This window comes from Elephas maximus, chromosome 19 (genome assembly GCF_024166365.1).
Source record: "Elephas maximus indicus isolate mEleMax1 chromosome 19, mEleMax1 primary haplotype, whole genome shotgun sequence".
In the NCBI taxonomy this organism is placed as follows: domain Eukaryota; kingdom Metazoa; phylum Chordata; class Mammalia; order Proboscidea; family Elephantidae; genus Elephas; species Elephas maximus.
This window is the reverse complement of record NC_064837.1, coordinates 59438728-59461947: the sequence shown is the minus strand read 5'-3', so window position 1 is coordinate 59461947 and position 23220 is coordinate 59438728. Positions and strand designations below refer to the sequence as shown.

At 38.4% G+C, this 23220-nt stretch overlaps 1 protein-coding gene across 5 annotated transcripts in view; it reads left to right on the top strand.

Annotated features, from left to right (window-relative positions):
* Positions 1-23220, top strand: part of ABCA6 (ATP binding cassette subfamily A member 6) — a 64606-nt gene that overhangs the window by 30788 nt on the left and 10598 nt on the right. For all 5 annotated transcript variants that reach the window (XM_049859322.1, XM_049859325.1, XM_049859326.1 and 2 more), the window contains 17 exons: positions 359-534; positions 912-1031; positions 1626-1764; positions 2307-2397; positions 3278-3417; positions 5752-5868; positions 9250-9433; positions 9819-9985; positions 10464-10597; positions 11889-12026; positions 14201-14308; positions 15259-15432; positions 15814-15927; positions 18620-18739; positions 20715-20792; positions 22013-22104; positions 22813-22933. In XM_049859322.1, coding sequence (XP_049715279.1) covers positions 359-534; positions 912-1031; positions 1626-1764; positions 2307-2397; positions 3278-3417; positions 5752-5868; positions 9250-9433; positions 9819-9985; positions 10464-10597; positions 11889-12026; positions 14201-14308; positions 15259-15432; positions 15814-15927; positions 18620-18739; positions 20715-20792; positions 22013-22104; positions 22813-22933 — 2213 coding nt within the window. The remainder of the gene's footprint in view (positions 1-358; positions 535-911; positions 1032-1625; positions 1765-2306; positions 2398-3277; positions 3418-5751; positions 5869-9249; positions 9434-9818; positions 9986-10463; positions 10598-11888; positions 12027-14200; positions 14309-15258; positions 15433-15813; positions 15928-18619; positions 18740-20714; positions 20793-22012; positions 22105-22812; positions 22934-23220) is intronic.

Here is a 23220-nt window from a genome sequence, read left to right as displayed (position 1 = left end):
ATTTCTGGAAGGCGAGCTGTCTGATAATAGAACGAGGTCATGTGTATACTACTCAATTTAAGTTTTGAATTTGATTGCTTAGATGGTGTTTATTTAAAGCTGTTTCCCACAATTACATGATTTGAATGTATTTCCCAAATTTGTAGGAAAATCATTATCATCTTTGTTACATCATTGTGTGATATTCTAGGAAAAATGTGCACTACTCTGGTCATTAATATTTATTAGTTGTTAATTATGCAGTCACCATTTCAGATATTTGTGAACATAGGCTAATATTTTCTTGAATAAGATCTCTAAGAATTAATTAAACACATTATCTTGCTAATATTAAATTGTTTTTATCTTCTGTTCTTAGGATTAGTTACCATCTATAATAGAAAGCTCTCTGAAAAGCAAGACTTGGAGGAAATCAGAAAGATTACTGGAGTTTGTCCTCAATTCAATATTCAAGTTGGCGTACTCACTGTGAAGGAAAATCTCAGGCTGTTTGCTAAAATAAAAGGGATTCAGCCACAGGAAGTGGAGCAAGAGGTAGATAGCCATGCTAGGATTAAACTGAGCTGCCAATGATTTACCAAGTTAAATCACGACCACAGAATTCCCTTCCGTTATTTTCTCCCCCTGCTATGGATTATGGAAACCCTGGTGGCATAGTGGTTAAGAGCTATGGCTGCTAACCAAAAGGTCAGCAGTTCGAATCTACCAGGTGTTCCTTGGAAACCCCGTGGGGCAGTTCTACTGTTCTATAGGATCTGTATAAGTTGAAATCGACTTGACGGCAATGGGTTTACTATGAATTATATTTAGTCAAGGAGATCCTAGACAATATATCTATTTTTTAATGGGCGGTTAAAATTACAAAAGATAAATCATTTTGAATTTTAAGCTTTGTATATTTGTTTTGATAGGTGCAAAGGATTTTATTGGAATTGGACATGCAAAGCATTCAGGATAACCTGGCTAAAAATATAAGTGAAGGACAGAAAAGAAAGCTGACCTTTGGAATTGCCATTTTAGGAGACCCGCAGGTGAGTGAGATTATGAGTGGGGAGACATGCAGATTGATTATCAGTAAAAGTCACACTTTTCCTTTACCACTGAAAGTATTAGGGCTTTCACTGGAAAGCTTTCATTGTCTGGTCCAACAAAAGGTAAGCAAAAAGACATTTCTTAAAGGCGGGGTCCACTATAACAGAATGAGGTTGTATGTATGCCTCTTATTTTAAGTATTAAAATTGATTGCATAGGAGAAAACATTTTTATTTTTTACTGAACATTGTAAGAATGCTTATTAGGTTTACAAAGACACTGACATGTTTAACTATGAATAGATATATTGAGGATCCAAAAACCAAAACCCAGTGCCGTCGAGTCGATTCCGACTCATAGCCAATCTACAGGACAGAGTAGAACTGCCCCATAGAGTTTCCAAGGAGCGCCCGGCGTATTCGAACTGCCAACCCTTTGGCTAGCAGCCATAGCACTTAATCACTACACCACCAGGGTTAATGGATGGAAAGTCATTATTATTATTTTTTTGGTTATTATTGTTTTCCAAGCTGTCATGTGGAAGTTCATATATAAGAAGAGACATGTATATTATATATCTTCATCCTCTGTAGGTTTTGCTATTAGATGAACCAACTGCGGGATTGGATCCCTTTTCAAGACACCGAGTATGGAACCTCCTGAAGGAGCGGAAAACAAACCACGTGATCCTCTTGAGCACCAATTTTACGGATGAGGCTGACATCCTGGCTGGTAATCGCTGGTTTCATTTCAGTATTACAATCACGAAACGGGAAATTTTAAAGTCATTTTTATTCCCAGGGCAAGAGACTCACTCTCATTATCCGTTCCATAGCAGTCTGGAGGATACCAGGATCTAGTCCTACTGGGGGGCTGCTCACTGGCTGTACATTAAGCCTAGTTATGCACACTAATGAAAACAGTATAATTTATTTTCAGATCAACTATTGATGAATTTAAACATCCAAATCTTCTTTAGTATATAGTTGGTTGAGAAATACCACTCAGTCTTTTAGCACCCAGAGTAGAGAATATACCCATGTAACTTATGTTTCCTTAAGGAAGTATTAGAGGGCACAGAAGTAAACTGGAGCTCAGGAGCTCACATGGATGCATCAATTTTAATGTGTATTTTAAATTGTAAGATGCACCTTAGCTGTGGTTACACCCCACAGAACACTTTGACAGTCTGAGCTTTGACTCCTCACCTGTATTTTCTACAGAGGGAAGAAATGACCCGTAATTTTCCTTCTCACTTGATTCTCTTTACTCAGATAGAAAAGCAATCATGGCGAATGGGAGGCTGAAGTGTGCAGGCTCTTCTCTCTTTCTGAAGAGAAAATGGGGTCTTGGATATCACTTAAGGTACAGACTCTGAGGACAGACTGGATATGTATGTTTTCAATATTGGAATATCAAAAAGTAGACAATTTCTGTATTATGTGAAAGCAAATGGACCTTATGCTTCATCTCTGCCATACTGAATTGATCAATGTTTCCCAAATGCTTTTCCTGCCTTTCCGCCTACTTACAACTTTACTAATGCCAACATTAGACAAAATTTCAGCATTATAAACTGAGCCTGGCTGTTCACAGCAGAACTTACCACTTTTCCAGATAGCTGCTCTGTGCAGCCTAAGCCTCCACCTTCTTTCCGCCCTGCAATTTTCTTGGCTGATCCAAACAACCCTGTAATAGGTTTTTATTCTCTAATAGGGCACAAAATCAAATAATTCCATTAGCCAGTATCAAAAGGGAGTTTATCTGGTCATAGAGAAGAGATAGCACTGTGTCTACCAAGCAAGTATATGCCCAGTAAACAAACACACAAAGAAACTCTACAGCCGAACAAACATGGATGGAGGCCAAATTTCTCTACTGGCCACTAATTTCTGATCTCTACATGATAAAAAAAAAAAAATTTTTTTATGATGTAATAATTCTTTCCTAAGAAGTCTCTTCTGCCTGATCTTTCACTTCCTTCTAATCACCCTCATACCTGATATAGAGTTTAAATTACATTATGCATTTGTTTGTATATTTGTAATTGTTCTGAGTTTATACATCTTCTGTGTATAGATCATAAGATTTTTCGAACCAAGGACATTATTATTCTTATTGTCTCATTTTGTTTTTTCCAAAAGGCCAAGTAAAATAGTATTCAAGGGCTGGATATGCAATAAATACCTAGGAACGATAGCAATGGAAGTAATGCAAATAACTTGCCTTCTCTTTTAAACATCAGTTTGTTCAGAAATGAAGCGTGTGATCCAGAAAAAGTCACATTCTTCATTAATCATCACATCCCTGATGCTACATTAAAAACAGAAAGCAAAGATAAGCTTGTATATACTTTACCTTTGGAAAGGACAAGTGTATTTCCAGGTAACTTTAATATGATTAAAATGGAATGGAATTGGGGAACAAATGCTTGCATTACTACTACAGTTTTCACTGTCTAATGGATTTGGGTTGTGTCATGTGTTGGGTTCCCCAAGAAGCAGAACCCGAGATGAGGGTATGAGTGCACTTGATTTATTGAGTAACTGATCACTGGAAGCACTGCTGGGGGGATGGGGACATGAACCAGGGAAGGGAAGGAGGAAGCCAAGGAAGGCTGCATTATAGGGCAGGTTACTGTGGTGGATAATTGAGGTTTAACCACACTGGGGATAATAAATGAATAAATAAATAAGTGGGCCCAGAGTTCCAGCACTCCATTCCCTATCCATCATTGGTTGAAGGATGCTTCCAGGAGCACTAACTGTCTGACCCTTCCCACTTGCTCTGGCTGGGCATGCTTCTAAGGCCAGAAAAACGCCCGCAGGCAGGGGTTCTTAACAAGGAAATTTGCTGTGTAAGGTGAATGCCGAAGGGATATGGTGGGGCATGAATGGTGTCTGCTGTAGGTTTCTTTTTGTATTTTAATTCAATTGTGTATGTATTTATATTACAGAGAGTAACACAGTTTGTTTATCCTACAAAAGTGTTCACTCAACACGAATTCCCAGCCTGCGGGATAGTGGTACCAACCAAGGCTTTCCTTTATAAGTAAACCTTGTTGTTGTGGTGTGCTGTCAAGTTGATTCTGACCCATAGTGACCCTACAGGACAGAGTAGAACTGCCCCACAGGGTTTCCAAGGCTGTAGTCTTTATGGGAGCAGACTGCCACATCTTTCTTCCATGGAGCAGACCTTTCTTTTAGCAGCCAAGCTCTTTAACCACTGTGCCACCAGGGCTCCTTAAGTAAACTTAATAACTACTAATTCTTTGTACAGTGCTTACTGTGTGTTGGGCACTGTTCTAATGAATTCATATATATCAGTTTATAATCCTTACAACCACCTTATGAGGTGGGTGCTATAATTTTCCCTATCTTATAAAAAAGGAAATGTGTTTCATTCACTTCTGATTTAAACATTTAGTTTATTAAAGGTTTAACAGTCCTGATTTAAATAGATTCTTTCAGATAACTCAGTCTCATCAGGCAAATACTCAGGGATTCAGACTTTAGCTCCATCTCCAAGGTTCCTCAGGCCTGACCTATGTTATTCTGTTCCTTTGACTAATGCCCCGTGATGTACAACTGGCTCACCTTCTTTTGGGGCTGGGGAAGGGACACAGGGAGTTATATGCTGGTACCACAACTGGAATATGTCACTTAGTCCTGGTGTTGACATCTCAGCTCATGGCAGCCTCTTGCAAGCCCAGTGGTATATTTAGCCCCTGTATCTCCTCGCCAGGACATGAGGGAGCTCCCATGTGCGTGCAGGCTATGGGCAAACAGTGGTGCTATAGCCTCACCTTCTTGGGCCTCTCAGTAATATTGCTGGTATGTTACGCCACCTGGTGTAGAAATTGGCACTTAAGAGGCTTCTTCTGTAAGCTTACATCCTCATCCAAATACCCCCATGTAAGAGAGCCACAATAAATGTTTGTCGAGAGCTGGATATATAAAAGGCACTGAGAATACAGCAAGGTCCCTAGGTGGCACAAATGCCTTGTACTCAGCTGCTAACCTGAAGGTTGGCAGTTCAAAGCCACCCAGTGATGCCATGGAGAAGTCCTGGTGAGCTGTTTCCATAACGATTACAGCCAAAAAACCCCATGGAGCAGTTCTATTCTGTAACACATGGGGTCTCATGAGTCAGATTTGACTCAATGACAACAAACAACAACACGAATACAGTGTTAAAATAAAATATGTGTATCCCTACCCTCATGGAGCCTACATTTCATTAGGTGGGGAGAAGTACACACACACAATAAACAAAACTGTGAGATAGTGAGAGGGGATGGAACTCAGGACACAATGGAAGAGTTATTAGCCTTTGACAGGAGCAGCTACAAGTCTTGCACCAATATAAGAAGAAAGACCCAGAATGTGGGTGAGATACACATTGATTTGTGGTGTGGTATTGAGCAGATGATGCTCTTTTGATTGCTTGTATTTCCTCAGAAATTTGCAGGAAGTTCACAAGCTGAGAAAGAAGATGGTGTGCAGAAGAGTTGGTTAAAGAGAGATAGGTCCAAAATTTAGTAGTTTCAGAGAGTGAAATTCTACTGAAATGTTGCTTTTGATTAATGTGATATTCTAAGTACATATTTTTTCTGAATGATTTTCTGCATCAACTTTTAAATAAGTGTTAATTTATTAGCTTTAGCCATTCATGTGGGTTTTTTTCCCCAAATATATCTATTATTGTCCATTGTCTTAGACCTTTTCAGTGACCTCGATAAGTGTTCTGGTGAGGGGGTGATGAGTTATGACATTTACATGTCAACTCTGAGTGAAGTCTTGGCGAAACTAGAAGGAAAATCAACTATCAAACAAGGTAAAACCATTTGTGTAATTCATAGAAAATCAATCTCTAGATGATCATGTATCAATTTAATATACATAATTTCTTATGTATGATTCAGAATAAGGAATGTGATTAATTCCAGATTTGGCTTTGCTATTGGAGCCCTGGTGCTGCAGTGCTTAAGACCTCGGCTGCTAACCAAAAGGTTGGCAGTTCAAATCCATCAGCCGCTCCTTGGAATCTCTATGGGACAGTTCTACTCTGTCCTGAAGGGTTGCTAAGAGTTGGAATCAACTCAACGGCAACGGATTTGGTTTTTTACAAGATCATTGTTTCCTAAACATCATTACTAGTATGCACACAGATTGCCTCTTGGAATAAACTGAATTTTTCTTTAGAAACTATCTGCCTCCAATTTCAGCAGTTTTTTCGTAACCCTCAGATGCTCACTGCTTCTAGGGTACATGGAGGCTATGAAGAAGATCTCAATCAGGACCATGAGGTCTGAGCAGATATTTCTCGTAAAAATTTTCTTGTAGGTTGTTAATATACAAATTTCCACTAAGGTCTTAACGGGAAGAAGGCTTGTGATTGTCTTCTGTATATTTTAATGGTGACAATAACAACAGCTCCCATTTATGTGTCCTTATTCAGTAAACTTAGTGATAAAATATGCAAGATTCGTAACAAAATAAGAATTTACTAAAGATTAACCTCATTATACCCAGTCTTTGAAAAGGGATAGAAGGTCCCATATAAAACAATATTCTGAGGGATTTCAAGAGATCTTCTCCATAGGAATAAAAAAAAAAATAGTCAGTTATAAATACTAAAATAGCTACTATGAGCAATGTGTGGATATATTGCATTACTTCCTACAATAAACTTTCCAACAATTGCCATTGCACCATTTTACAGATTATAGGATCAGACCTAAGAGTAGTTAAGTGATTTGCCTTAAATAACATGTTTTTTTTTTTTTTAGTTTTTTTTTTTTAACATGTTAGTAAATCATATATCCACCACTTACATGTTGCTGTGATGCTTGAAGGTACGCCACAAGTATTCAAATACCAGCAGGGTCACCCGTGGTGGAAGGGTTTCAGCTGAGCTTCCAGACTAAGACAGACTAGGAAGAAGGACCTGGCTGTCTACTTCTGAAAAGAATTAACCAATGAAAACCTTATGAATAGCAGCAGAACATTGTCTGATATAGTGCTGAAAGACGAGCCCCTCAGGTTGGAAGGCACTCAAGAGATGACTGGGGAAGAGCTGCCCCCTCAAAGTAGAGTTGACTTTAATGACATGGATGGAGTAGCTTTCATGACCTTCTTTTGCTGATGTGGCACAACTCAAAATGAGAAGAAACAGCTACAAACATCCATTTATAATGGGAATGTGGAATGTAAGAAGTATGTATCTAGGAAAATTGGGAGTGATCAAAAATGAAATAGAACGTAAAGACAGATATCCTAGGCATTAGTGAGCTGAAATGGACTGGTATTGGCCATTTTAAGTTGGATAATCATATGGTCTACTGTGCCGGAAATGACAAATTGAAGAGGATTAGCATCACATTCATCATCAAAAAGAACATTTCCAAGATCTATCCCGAAGTACAATGCTGTCAGATAGGATAACATCCATAGGATAACACCTACAAGGAAGACTGGTTAATACAACTATTATTCAAATTTACACACCAACCACTAAGGCCAAAGATGAAGAAATTGAAGATCTTTACCAACTTCTGCAGTCTAAAATTGATTAAACATGCAATCAAGATGCATTGATAATTACTGGTCACTGGAATGTGAAAGTTGTCCATTCAGAGAATAAGCATCAGTAGTTGGAAAATAAGACCTTGGTGATAGAAAGGACACTGGAGATCGCATGATAAAATTTTGCAAGACCAATGACTTTTTCACTGCAAATACCTTTCTTTTAACAACATAAATGGCAACTGGACCTCACAGATGGAATACACAAGAATCAAATTGACTACATCAGTGGAAAGAGAAGATGGAGAAGCTCAACATCATCAGTCAGAACAAGGCTAGGGCTAACTGCGGAACAGACAGAACAGACCATCAATTGCTCCTGTGCAAGTTCAAGCTGAAGCTGAAGAAAATTAGAGAAAGTCCGTGAGAGCTGAAGTACGTGATGTTGAGTATATCCCACCTGAATTTAGAGATCATCTTGAGAATAGATTTGATGTATTAAACACTAATGACCAAAGGCCAGACAAGCTGTGAAATGACATCAAGGACTTACTGATGAGGATCAAAGACCACAGCCTTCAGTATGGATTACACCTTAACATAAAGAGAACAAAAATCCTCACAACTAGACTGATAAACAACATCATGATAAATGGAGAAAAGATTGACTAGACAAGGATTTCATTTTACCTGGATCTACAATCAACACCCATGGAAGCACTAGTCAAGAAATCGAATAATGTATTTCATTGGGCAAGTCTGCTGCAAAAGACCTCTTTAAAGGGTTAAAAAGCAAAGCAATCACTTTAAGGACTAAGGTGTGCCTGACTCAAGTCCTGGCATTTTCAATCACCTCATATGTATGGGAAAGCTGGACAATGAATAAGGAAGACTGAAGAAGAATTGACGCCTTTGAATTATGGTGTTGGTGAAGAATACTGAATATACAATGGGCTGCTAGAAGAATGAACAAGCCTGTCTTGGAAAAAACATAGCCAGAGTGCTCTTTGGAAGTGAGGATGGCACTTCTTCTCATGTACTTTGGACATGTTATCAGGAGGGACCAGTCCCTGGAGAAGCACATCATGCTTGGTAAAGTAGAGGGTCAGCAAAAAAGAGGAAGACCTTTAACGAGATGGCCGGACACAGTGGCTGCAACAATGGGCTCAAGCATAACAACGATTGTGAGGGTGGCACAGGACTAGGCAGAGTTATGTTCTGTTGCACATGGGGTCGCTGTGAGGTGGAAGCAACTCAGTGGCACTTAACAGCAACAACAACAAGTCATGTATGTGGGATTCTGGTGCAGCTTTGGTAGTTCCAGAACTGGTGATCTTTCACCTACACTAACTTATTGATACTTTGATAACAGACATTTAGGCATTTATTGGTGTTTCTATGGAGAAGATTTCTGGAAATCCTTCAGAATATTGTTCTATATGGAACTTTCTATCCCTTTTCCAAGACTGGGTATAATGAGATAGTTCTTTAGCAAATTCTTCTTATTTTGGTATGAATCCAATATATATTATCACTAAGTTTATTGAATAAGGATGCCAAAAACGTAATTTGTTGCTTATATTGTTTGCATGGTAACCTCAAACGTTCTAAAGCAATTTTTAATATTACTAAAAAGAGAAAATGTGATGCCCCAAGGTTACATTAATAATTTGTGTGTGTGTGTGTGTAGATTTTGAACAGGCGGAGGTGAAAAGAGACCCAGGAAGCCTAGATGACTTGGAGGCGGCTTGCTCTTCTCTCCCGGAAACGCCGAAGGCTGTGAGTGACATGGCCCTCTGGAGACAGCAGGTCTGTGCCATAGCAAGGCTCCGTTTCTTAAAGCTAAAACATGGAAAGAAAGAACTTTTGACCCTGTGAGTACTATCATATACTTTGGTTTTGTGAGCCAATGAGTTTCAAAAGAGGTTCAAGCCAGAAGAGCATTCAGAACTAGAATATGAAGTCCAACATTCCTTCCAGGGCATGAAGGCAGCACATGATTTTACTGACAGTGAGAACACCTGTATGTTAGCACTTGATTCGGCTTTTGCACACGTGTATTTAGTTTTCATAGTTTGATAGCCTGGTGTTTATGTAGTCATACCTTTCCATAGTGTGCTAATATATGACTTTTGAATGTTTAGCACCTAGAAATATGGCTGTTGTAGAGTAAAACTGGCACTCAACAAATATTTGTGGGATGACTATGAATGCATTAAACTACTATAGATTCATAATGTAATGTTTCTTTATTATTAGATTATTCGTGTTTGGAATTGCAGCATTGCCTTTGATTGTGGAAATGATACTTTATGCCATATTAAATCAAAATGGCGATTTGGAATTTAAACCTGATTTGTATTTCCTGTCTCCTGGACAACTCCCCCAGGAGCCTCATACCAGCCTATTGGTCATCAATAACACAGGTGAACCGAAAAATAAAATTTCAATCCAGAAATTAATTATTTTTATTGTTAAATAGCACATGCTTGGGGAAAAAGCAAATCAGAAGGGAAGAAAACGTGCATTTGAACTTTATAAAAAGAACTTATGAGGAACAGTGCTTAAAGTTTGCTCTGATTTGGGGGATGATGGGAATGGCAAGGAAGATATAAGGAGACTGGATCACCATGCGACCTTGCAGAGCAGAGCTGCCTGTCTACCTGCCTACTCTAAGATATTATGTGTGAGAGAAATAAACTTCTATCTTGGCTGAACGATTTATTTTGAGATATTTGGGAGAATTTCTGTGTCATAGGCCAATATTATTATTGTTATGCCCAAAGAAACATATATGTAATATGCTATGAACATTGACTTTAAATTGTATATGGGAGCTATTTAAAGCATTTGACTCGTATTTTCTTGCTCTTATATGGCTTTCTGTTATTTATTACATACTAGAATCAAATATTGAAGATTTTATACATGCGCTGAAAGATCAGAATATAGTTTTGGAAGTAGATGACTTTGAAAATAGAAATGGAACTGACGACCACTCATACAATGGAGCTATCATAGTTTCTGGTAAACAAAAGGTATGTTTGTCTCTTGTTTTCACTTTTATGGAAACAACAACAAAACCAAGAATTGCTACATTCTAACTGCTTTAAAATCTGCAGGAAGCCAACTCAGTCAGGATATGGCAGTATGATTCAGGAAAACATTTGGCTCACTATTAAATAAACTGTGAAATTTAGATAATTTTTTTTGTACAACATTTTATACCTTCGCTTTGTTTTGCATTTGATGCTCTTTACATTTGAAAGTAGCTAAATTTAGTTGCATTAGTCAAAAAATAAAAAATATTAGCACTTACAGTTATCAGCCAAATATAATTATGAATTTGAAGAATTTTATTAAATGCTTAACTTTCCAATGTTTTTATATATTGAGAAAATACACTGAAAAGTAAAATAGCCACAGGAAATCTCTGAGAAAAGTGTTCCGAGTCTACTATCTTCGCATTTTTCAACTTGGGCGAACTAGTTCGAACAGTAGAGTCGCCAAGAATCAAGACTGTTGAAAATGCACCTAATCATAAGTAGAAGAACTCCTGAGTCTTTTTTGCACTTCAGTAAAAAACTGAGGGACCAAGTCAAAGAAAGCTTCCTCTTTATGCCTCCATTCAAGGGAAATAAAAAAACAAAAACAAAAATGGAAGCCATTGCAGATGTATCATTGAATTAAGTTCTAACCAAACTAAATACATAATAAAAAATTTAACCTCTTGGCACCTACTTGGTGCTTTCCATATTGCTTGTCTAACACATTTGCTGCATGAACCATTGGTAATAATTGAACCATATCGAACTGATCAATGAAGCCATAAACATTTTCATAAACCTGAAATGCATAAATATTGTCTTAGTGTGAAATGCTTCATTGGTGAAGTAACCATGAGTATTTTAAGAATCTCATCTGCTTTTCAGAAAGTCAGTGTCCCTTTGCTTGCTCACCATAAACTGACAGTGTCTCCCTGCCTGTGCCACTCTCAAAGTTTGTGAGCTGACGTTTCCTTATCTGCAAAATGGGGGGAAATGATCTAAAAGGAGTAATTTTTAATAATATCTTAAAGTGAGTGGATGCTGACACTGTGCTAGGGTCTGATATGCATTATCTCATTTACATCATATTACAACCCATTTATTGCTTCCTTTCACAGGTGAGACAGCTAAAGCTCAGAAAGGTCAATTAACTTGAAGACACTCACACAGCTAGAATGTGGCACTTTTACGGTCTTATATACCAAAAGCTTTCTTTGTTCTTTAAGGATTTAGACTTAATACTATTTATTTTGTGTTTTCTTCTTTTTTGGTTTATTACAAGGATTATAGATTTTCAGTTGTGTGCAATACCAAGAGGCTTCACTGTTTTCCTGTGCTTTTGAATATTGTTAGCAATGGACTACTTGGAATGTTTAATCTTACAAAATATATTCGAATTGAAAGAGACATGCTGTTTTCTGTAAGTATTGCATTTACTCCTTCTGAACAATCAGAAATTTGACAAGTAACCTGTATTTTCCCTCTTCAGATTTTAGATATTAACAATTCATTGTTAATCCTAAAAATTATTTTATATTAACATTTTAAACAAAGTATACCTAACACAATAAGATTCTTCCCCCACCCTCACCCCACCCCCAGTCGGTCAGTATCAAAGAATTGTCACGGAGGAATACCCTTCAATATAATGTCATATTCTTCTAGAGAACCTTCTGCAAATTTATACACACTTATGGAAGAAATGTAGTAGAGACAGACAGAGAGAGAAGCCAAAATTGGAAATTGGCAGTACTTATAACTCAGCTTTAGATTTTCATAAGTATAATATAATTTGCCAATGGACCCTCCATTGACTATATGGATAGTGAGTTGACTAAATGTGAAGGAAAATGTGCAGTTCTGGGCCAGTATATTTTTCCAATTCATTCCTTCCCCTACCCATGGTCGTTCTACAGTGCAGGAAGGTCTGATCCACACAGCTGCATTTTCAGGATTCTGTGGCACAGTGGTGATTTGCTTGGCTGCTACCTGAAAGGTCGGCAGTTCAAACCCACCAGCTGCTCCAAGGGAGAAAGATGTGGCAATACGCTTCCATAAAGATTAGAGCCTTGGAAACTGTGGGGCAGTTCTGCTCTGTTCTGTAGGGTCGCTATGAGTCAGAATTGACTAGACGGCAATGGATTGGTTGGGTTGTTTGTATCAGCTGGTTATAGGCAGGTTTAGACAAGGGAAAAGCTGGTGGGAAACAGGAGAGCAGGAGGACCCCGCCACCCGGGCTCCAGTCACATCACTTCCTTCCTTTGTCCCTCTAGCCCAAGGGTGACAGGAGAACTCAAAGGAGTTGCATCTGAAGGGAACTCACCAGCAGTGGGCAAGAGAGAAAGCGGGACCAGCAGGTGGCAAAAACAGACTTGTTAGCTTCCCTTGGTGTTTTAGTATCTTCATGCCAGTACCTGTCTGCACGGGATCAAAGTGGTCCAAGGTACCCATGGCTACTCTTACAGGCATCCCTTAGTCACGCAAACCTTTCGTCCTTGGTCATTCCTGGAATGATGTTCACACATTCTCCCACCTAGTGGAAAACTGGACTTATGGATGTAGCTGCCACGGCCTTAAATAAAGTTTAAGAGTTGAAGGACTACTTTGAGAGGAGCTATCACTCTGCTCTCCTGTAATTAATGTGCAGGAAGCAGGTCTGTGCACTGCTGGGGCATAAGACCAGTCTCAGACAGGTCCTGAAAAAAAAAAAAAAATTTTTTTTTTTTTTTTTTTTTAATCACTCTGCTCTCCTGTAATTAATGTGCAGGAAGCAGGTCTGTGCACTGCTGGGGCATAAGACCAGTCTCAGACAGGTCCTGTTTGGGAATAGTGATTTAAAGTTCTTAAGGATGAGTTCATTGGTGTCTGTCTTAGTTTCCTAAAGCTGCTGTAACAGAAATACCACAAGGGGGTGGCTTTAAACAACAGAAGTTTACTTCCTCACAGGAAGGAGGCTAAAAGTCCAAATCAGGGTCTTGATCCTGTTGATTCCTTCTTTGTTGGTAGCTGCAAGCATTCCTCTGTCCTTGATGATCCTCACAAGGCTCCTGTCTTCTCCAGTATGTGCTTGCTCTGTTTATAACTCAGAAGTGATTGAGTTTAGGACAAACCCTACACTGATATGCGTTTATTAACATACCAAAGAAAACCCTATTTCTAAACAGAATTGCGTCCATAGGAATAGGAGTTAGGATTCCAACATTTACTTGGGGGGGGGGGGCACAATTGGATCCATAACTTCATTTGAACTTCCTTTTGATTGCTGAGCTTCAGAATATACCCACCCAAAGGCCAGATCTTCACATAGCCATCACTAGGACTGCTGAGCAAGACTTGCTGCTCAAGCCTGAATCATCTGTTCATCTGGGGTCACAATTACTAAATTGTTTTTGACTGCTTGGGTGCTAGGAGTTGAAGCCGTGTGTAAAATTATCAGGAATCATTGCCCCTCTAGCCTCCACGTGTAGATGTTGTTGAGAGGGATGTATACTTTGATTTCGGTTTTTCAGTATTCCAAAAAACACATTCTTTATGATTATTAGTATTTAATTTTAATCAATGTTCACTAGTTTAAAACTCCTTTTATGTTCACAGCATTACATACCAATCTGGACTGAGCTGCCGGAAGGCTCCTTGTTCTTAGTTTTGGTTGTATGCAGCATTTCTCCTTACATCGCCATGAGCAGCATCAGCGATTACAAAGTAAGAAAAAGGGGAGCAAATAAAGAAAATTCTGGAACTTCAGGGATTGCATTGTGAATGTTGCCTGTTCAAATATTTTCTTGCAAGACAAACATTTTAAACACATGTTTCACTGAGGTAATGTCATTAAGCGATATTTTAATAAGTCAGAAAATTGATTTCTAAAAACACAAAATAATCTTTACTTCAAAATCACAGAAGAAATGCATTCATTTTGCAAAGACTCAATAAATAAAAGCCTCCCAATGGAAATATTATAAAGCTTCTGACAGTGTTACTTTCTAACTCAAAGAGGAAACCTTTGATGTTTAATTTGAAGATCAAATTTAAGACTTGAATCCTCTTTTCACTGCAGAAATTGTGATTTTATGTTGTATTTGTATTTGGTCATTCTCATTACCCAGACAAAACAAAGCATGTTTAGATAAGGCAGCCTTTACCCTCTTGAGCCAGTAACTCTCCAAGAGGATGTTTCTGCAAAAGGAGCGTTTATTATGCCCCTTAGGCCACAAAATAACATTTCTTTTGAAGGAGCTTAATACCTTGATCAGGAAGTCCCTGGGTGGTAAAAATGGAGACCTGCTTCGAAAAGGTCACAGCCTGGAAAACCCTGTGGAGCTGTTCTACTCTGTACACATGGGGTCACCATGAGTCAGAAACAACTCCATGGCAGCTAACAGCAACAACAACAATGCGTTGATCATTCTGAGGTCTACTTTTCTCTTCATTATTCGTGAGTGAAAGTGGTGTTGCCAATCAAGTCTATCAAATAAAAAAAAATGTAATTTTTTTAAATGGCCACCATTATGGAATTGGCTTTATATATCTCAGGTTTCTAAATGGCATAAGCGTTTTAAAAATCTTAGATGTATTGAAATAAATCTTACAATGTGTCAATTATGGTTTAGGATTGCAATTGAATCTATGTATATCCTGTGTTTTCTCATCAGAGTAAAGCTCAATCCCAGCTATGGATTTCCGGCCTCTATCCTTCTGCTTACTGGTGTGGCCAGGCGCTGGTGGATATTAACCTCTATATCTTTATTCTCCTTGCAATGTATTTAGTTTTCTACTTAACATATTTAGTGAACTTTCACCTGACAAGTCGAATTGTGTTTGGTGTGGTAAGTAACATATGACCTAAAACATATTTTATAAGATTTTGGAAACCCTGGTGGTGTAGTTGTTAAGAACCATGGCTGCTAACCAAAAGGTTGGCAGTTCAAATCCACCAGGCGCTCCTTGGAAACCCTCTGGGGCAGTTCTACTCTGTCCTATAGGGTAGCTATGAGTCAGAATCGACTCAACGGCAACAAGTATATGGTATAATTATAAATTTTAGCATTGATATTTTATATTATCAAGACATTTTATTTTTATTATTCCATAGCCCTAAAAATCATGCAAAGTGTAAGTGCAAGAAGATATTTTTAAAATACACATAATTCAATTTTTCTCTCAGTATTTTCTCTTTTGTCTTTGCTTTTGTTTGTTATTATCTTCAGGTTGTAACTACACTTGGTTATGCAGCTTCTCTTGTCTTCTTGACATATGTGATATCATTTATTTTTCACAAGAGGAGAAAAAATACTATCCTTTGGTCACTTTGTTTTTATGTGGTAAGTGTACATACATACAAACAGACAGCATTCTTATTCTAATGTTCAGTGTAAATTACTAACAGTTACTTTTGCCTGGAGCAATGGGGATAGCAATGCCAAACCCAGTGCCATCGAGTAGACTCCGACTCATAGCGACCCTGTAGGACAGAGCAGAACTGCTCCACAGAGTTTCCAAGGAGCGGCTGGTGGATTCAAACTGCCAACCTTCTGGTTAGCAGCTGAGCTCTGAACCACTGTGGCAGTACTGTAAACTTACACCATTAAAAAAAAAAAAGCAGTTGCCATAGAGTGGATTCTGACTCATTGCAAACCATGTATTTCAGAGCATAACTGCACCCCATAGGGTTTTCAATGGCTGTGATCCTTCAGAAGTAGATCACCAGGCCTTTTTTCTGAGGCGCCCCTACATGGATTCAAACTAACAACCTTTCAGTTAGTAGCCGAGTGCTTAACCATTTGCGCCACCCAGGGACTCCTAGTGTTATGTTATGATGTGTTTATAATTTCTGACTGCTTTTCCCTTTTTCTTTTTTGTATTTATCTTTTTCAGTGTATTTATCTATTTCATTTTTATATCATTGAAAAAGAAGGCACATATTTATAGAACCCTAGAATATCAGAGTTGAAAAAAATTCCAAATCACATAGTATAATTCCCCTTATTTTATACAAGAAAAAAATTAAGTGGCCTGCTCAAGGTAATTATGATAGACTTAGGAATAGTCAAGGTATCAGACCTTATGTTATTCCACAAGTCAAAAAATATGCGATAGTAGCATGGTTGACAACACGGATTCAAAGCTCGTGTTGATCAACACATCTGGATTTGGGAGGCTAAAATGTTTCCAAATTTGGCTTCTTCACAAAGACCTCAAGCGGTTTGTAATAGCTTTTGCATTTTGCCAGACACAGATAACTTATAATTTCATCCAAAGTATATATTGAGGATATAGACCCGTTGCTGTCGAGTTGATTCTGACTCACAGCGACCCCTATGTGCATGTTGTGTTGATCGACCTTTTCCTCATGTAGCTAATATATACTTGAACTCGGCTGCCTTAGGACTGAGGTTATTTTTTATTCCTCAGAGAATCAGACGTCAGAGTGTACTGTAAGTTGATGGCCAGCCCAGTGGTCCTTTTGTGATGGGAGACACATTTGGGTTCACTCCATAATTGCATGAAACCATTGTCAGCAGTTAATTTGTTTCTTGAGGCCAAAGGACTCCCGGCCATCCAAGGATGTGGAGCTTCATGGATATCCTAGGCACTTGTCTGACAAGGAAGCACCTTTCCAGCTGGTTATGCTCAGTAGTAGAGGCATGTCAGCACATCCTCAAAACTCTGAGCACAGAGCATTTCCTTTGACACAGCTTGACACCCTCTCCTGTTCTAGTGGATGAGAAGAAGGTGCAGGAGAAGGAAAGAAAAGAAAGAGGCATAAAGGTAGAAGCTTGGAGTCCTGGTAGACTAGGAAGAGTCAGCTAAGTGGACTTAAGGACTTAGAGTTATCAGAAATGAGAAGATAGGAGGAAAAATAGAAAAGAATAACATCTTGGAAACCAAGAAAAGAGAAATGAAAAGATGATGATACCTATACAAAGAGATTGTGGAGTTTATAAAACGAAACGAGTCCTTTAGATTTGCCATCTAAAATGCATATTATGCTTTTACTGAATGCTTCATTTTTTTTTCATTTTAAGTTATATTGCTCTATTCCAGATTATTTCATTTAGCATTGATGCAACATAACCCTATAAAATGGTCCCTCAAAAAATATACTTTTTTGACATCAAGCCTTACACACGGAGTTTTGAATTACAGTTCTGTGGGGTTATATGATATGATTTAACCTCTCTGAACCCTTAATTTCTCATCTATAAGGGGAGGATAATAACAGTAGCTATATTATAGAGTTGCTGTAAGGATTAAAATATATAATACGTGCCTGGCATTTGTAATATTCAGTGAATTTAGCAATTATAATTCTTACTATTTTTATTCTAATTAATACATTGATGATCTAGCAAAGGTTCAATACAGTGCTTAATATATACTGATTTACCAAAAAATTTATCCTTAAAACAGAAAAATAAAAAATTTTACTTTCCCTCCCCCTGCATTTCCAAGTATTCTAATAGAAAAAGAGTCCATTACAATCAAAATGCACAATCTTACAAAAAGCATCTATTTGGAATGAGGAACAAATGGAGCAGGGAAATGAGGAGAAAGCTTTACAGTAGCCTGAGAAGCTAGGTCAGAGGCAAGAGGTATTCTTTTTCTATAACTGTCCATGTAACTTTTCATTGGCTACGTATTCTTCTACATTAGCAATATTATTACCTTAGCTATAAAAAGATATTTCCTCTGTTTAGCTTATTGTCTTGGATTACACTTAATAATGTCCTTCCAGGAAGTCTATTTGATCATTTCAGCTTTTACCTTCATCCCCAGACTTTTTGTCTATTTACAATCTTCTACTGCGGAGCTAAGGAGCTTCTATTTGCCCATCAATGAAAGCTTCCCTACTCCTCCTCCTCCTTCTGAAAGTGGAAATTGTGATGGCCATTCAGGTGTATTTGCATATATGAGAAAATACTTATATACGTGATGAGAACACTTAGCTCTGTTTTCTCAAATGTCAGTGGGCTAATTTGTCTGACGTGCCATCTATCTGGTCTTCCCTTGTAGATCACAGTACTCACATTTGATGGCATTATACTGTACCAGTTCAGCTATGCCATCCTGATTGTCATCATGTTCTTAGTTCCCTCACTTACCATAAGTGGATTTTTCATGTTTGCAACAGCGGTAAGAAATATTACTCACTGTGTTATTTATTATGACTATGCAGTGTGTTCAAGTGCTTTGTCTCAATCTATAGAAACAGAGAGTAGGTTAAGTGGGGATAGGGAGGGACAGTGAATGGGAATGAGGGGTCTCTTTGGGGTAATTGAAATGTTCTAAAATAGAATTGTGGTAATGATTACACAACTCTGTAAACTTAACTAAAAATCCTTGAATTGTACCCTTAAAATGGGTGAACTTTATGATATGAAAATGATACCTCAGTAAAGTTGTTAAAAAAGCTTTGCCATATGCACTTTGCAAAATACAACCTACTGCCCTTGAGTCAGTTCCAGCTCACAGCGACCTCATAGGGTTTCCAAAGCCATAACTCTCTATGGAAGCAGATTGTCCCATCTTTCTCCTGGGGAGCCACTGGTGGTTTTGGACCACAGCCCTTTCGGTTAGCAGTCAATCGCTTTAACCACTGCACCACCAGGGCTTGTCAAATCTTACTCTAATCTGTCATATTGAAAACAGTGTAACAGTGTCTAGTTCAATAAGTAGTCATTTGTCCATTGAGAGGATAAATTCATATATAATACTATTCATTCATCAAAAAATACATTTTTGTTAAACACTTCTATGTGCCAGGCACTGTGCTAATAATTGGAGACACTTGATGAACAAGAGCATACAGTCCTTCCTTTCAGATAGCTTAGTGGTGATTAAAGGAACCCTGGTGGTACAGTGGTTAAAGTGCTCAGTTGCTAACCAAAAGGTCAGTGGTTTTAACCCACAAGCCACTCTGCGGGAGAAGGATGTGGTAGTCTACTTCCCTAAAGATTTACAGCCTTGGAACCCCTATGGGGCAGTTCTACTCAGTCGTATAGAGTAGCTGTGAGTCAGAATCGACTCTAGGGCAGTGGGTTGATTTGGAGTAGAGATTAAAACAGACCAGCCTCAAGCAAATCAAGGCAAGAGTTACAAAGGAAAAGTGTAAAGGACCAGGGAGCACATATGAGGCATAGCGGATGTGCTCTGGAGAGGCAGAGAATCCTTCTGGGGGAAGTGGTGTTTAAATAGAGCCCTAAAGGATGAGTGAGAACTAATTAGTACAAGGGTAGGGAAGGAGGCAAGCACATTCTGCCAAGGGAAGCAAAGGCATTGAGGCAGGAAAGACCAGGAGACCTTAGAGAAAAGGAATGTGATTCCACCCATGAGCAGAAGTATGGTATGTAAGAGGCTGGAATGTGGGATGAGATAACTTAGAAGCACACTCCCTGGGGCCCTACATCATCCTGGCTGAACTGGTTTTAAAGGAAGGAGAAAGGACTTCCCTAATGGTTTGTATTCTTGGGAAACTGGGAAAGCTTTTCATCTGCAAAAATGCTTTGCTACCAGCTGAGTGATGCCTAGAATTCTTGATTGGAAACTAATTCCTTTGCTGAAAGCATTTCCCCCCTATAAATAGACCTGCTAAGTGAAATATATTAACATATATCTGTCACATATTATTTATGGGGAACGAGTTAACTTCTAAATGTATTGCTTGATGAAGGAAGACTGAATAACAACTAATTATTGTGGTGGTGAAGCACCACTGGGACAGGAAAGGACACTAAAAAGACTTGTGTCGGGCAGTTAGGCTAAATAATATCAATGCTCAGAATCTTTCACAGGGCCAGCACCTTTTCCTGTTACACTTTTGGCAGGCTTTTGGCAAACTTTAAAGCCAAGAGACTTAATAATAATAAAAAGAAAAAAACAGATTGAAAGAGAGAGCCAGGTACGTTACCAGGTCATTGAGAACTAGTCAGATTTGAATAAAAGACTCCTCTCTCTTCTCTGCAGGTAATTACTTGTCATCAGTGTGCATGGGGTATCCAGCTTAATAAAGGAAATAATGCTCCATATGTAAAATTTCATATTATTTAAATGCAAACTTTAAAACTGAGCAATTTCCATCTGGCTTTTTTTTTTTTTTTTTTTTTTGCAGAGAATCAATGAGCAGTATAGAATATCTGAAGACGAAGATCATGACCTGAGTGAAGCTGATCTTCTAGTGTCCTTAATAGTGAGAAGGCCTTTCTACCTAGCCACGTGTTCTTCTGGATGTATATCATTTAGGATCACTATCTGCTCTTAAGTGTGCTAACTTTTAAAGTGTTTTTAACACAGCCTTAGGTAGAAGAATTATATTCAGACATAATGATTCTAAGTCCTAGATTTACTTTTTATGTATATGAATGGACTAGATGATAAGTCCAGAGTTCAATATAAAATTTTTGTGTATGTGTTTGTTTTAAAGACTCTACTACTTCCTCCCTCCAAATCTGAGACAGCTTGTAACAGAAAATACAGATGGAATATAACTTAAATCCTTTAAATCCTGGATTAAAAGGGCAAAAGTCAAATAAGAAGAATGAAAGGGGAAACTATGTCAGTATGTTAGGCTGAGGAAAGCTCCTGTCTTTGAATACTATGCGTCAGCACTTTCTATGCACAGAAGCATACGCAGACAAAAATCCCTGCCCTCTTGGAGCTTATATTCTAGAGGAAGAGACAGATAACAAACTAAATAAATAATATACACTGTGTCAGATCGGTGGTCAGGGAAGATCCTGCAGAGAAATAAAGATCTAAAGGAGTCCAGGAAGCAAGCTGAAGAGGTGGCAGGAGCAATCCTGGCTTGTTCGAACAGCAGCCAGGAGGTGGTTTGGCAGAAAAACCAAGGGGGAGCCTTTTAGGAGAGAAGATGACAGAGGTAATGGGGTGAGGGGTGGGGTTACCTAGAGCTTTCTGGATCACCGTATGGACTTTGACTCCTACTGTGAGTGAATGAAGAGCCAGTGTAGGATTTTAAGTAGAGTGATAGGACCACACTTAAGTATTAAAAGAGTCACTCTGGTTACCATGCTGACAATAGATGATGGGGCAAGGAGAAAAGAGGGAGCCAGGTAAGAAGGTGTTGTAATAATCCAGGTGAGAAATGATAATACTGTGGACATGGGTAGAAGTAGCACAAGTAGGGAGAAGAAGTAGTTAATTTCTGGATGATTGTAAAGCTAGAGCACACGGACTTTGCTGCCAGATTGGATTTGGGTTGTGAGAGGAAGAAAAGAGGCAGGTTCCACTGTGCTGATTTTTCATTGTAGAGCCAGAACTATCTCCCCAATGGACAGGAATGAGCCCCATCTACCTTACCTGCAGACAAAAGATCGTCCACTTAATTCAAATGGTTAAATAATGTTTGTGAACTTTTTCCTAAATATCATTGTTTTTCTTTCCTCCTAGCCTTACTTTCAGGTTATGATTTTCCTGCTTGTTCTAAGATGCTTGGAAATGAAGTGTGGGAAGAAAACAATGCAAAAGGACCCTGTTTTCAGGTTGGATAAAAATAATTCAATTTGGCACTTCACATCATATTTCAATATTCCCAGATCGTGGCTACTGTATTGACCTAGCAGGGATTTACATGTACGACGTAAACAGCACTATCTTGTCCTTTTGGCTAGTGAATCACTGACTTCCTTGTAAGGAAATATAACCTCTAGGCAGAGTTCTGCCACTAACCAGCTGAGGGAGCTGAAAGTAACTTCCAGCCCCTCAAATATTTCTTGAGTTTTTTTCTTACCCAAATAAGTCATTCTCCCATTCACGTTGACCCTGCATCCTTGAACCAAAGAGATGGGATGAAATTGAGTTAGTTCAGAGTTGAGAGTGTTTTGCAAGTAGAGGGATTCTAGAAGGGGTTATCAGTAAAAGATGCTAAAGAGAATATCTGAGTATGATTAAGATGAACTCAGAGTGAACCCAGAAAATGCAGTCAACTGATTTTCAAAGAGGAAGCAGCAGTACTTGCTGGCTGATTTGAAAGAGTCAAGGTGTTAACTGGAAGAATGGTTACAATACTGAGGAAAGGATTCTGGCTATTGGGGTGGGAGTTCTTGGCAAAAGCAGAAGCAGGTATCCACAGTTTCAACTTCGCCAGTCTGTTGAAAGAAAGAACCATGGTAGAGTCACAAGGAAGCTGATTTTTGATACATCCTTGACACCTAGAAAACCACATGTAATATATCTAATTTTCTCCACAGAATTTCTCCCCAAAGTAGAGATGCTCGACCGAATCCAGAGGAACCCGTAGATGAAGATGAAGACGTTCAAGCAGAAAGAATAAGAACAGCAACTGCCCTGACCACTTCGAACATCGATGAGGTAGAAAAACAAGTGACAAAATAAATGTTAACAGAAATATTCAAGAACGGTCAAGATCTGCTAGTTTTTATTTTGAAACTAATCCTTAAATATACAGGCACTTCTTTGGAGCTTCACTGAAGCTTTATCCAGAGAGGAACCTCAAACGTGATTACTTTATTTTTCTTTTGAGGAAAACGGATTTTGATAAGTAGAGCTATAATTTTAAAATCAAACAAGACCTTATGAGTTGAAGAGTTTAAGTAGAATTTATTATAAAATGCTAAGTAGAGAGTACAATTTCAAAC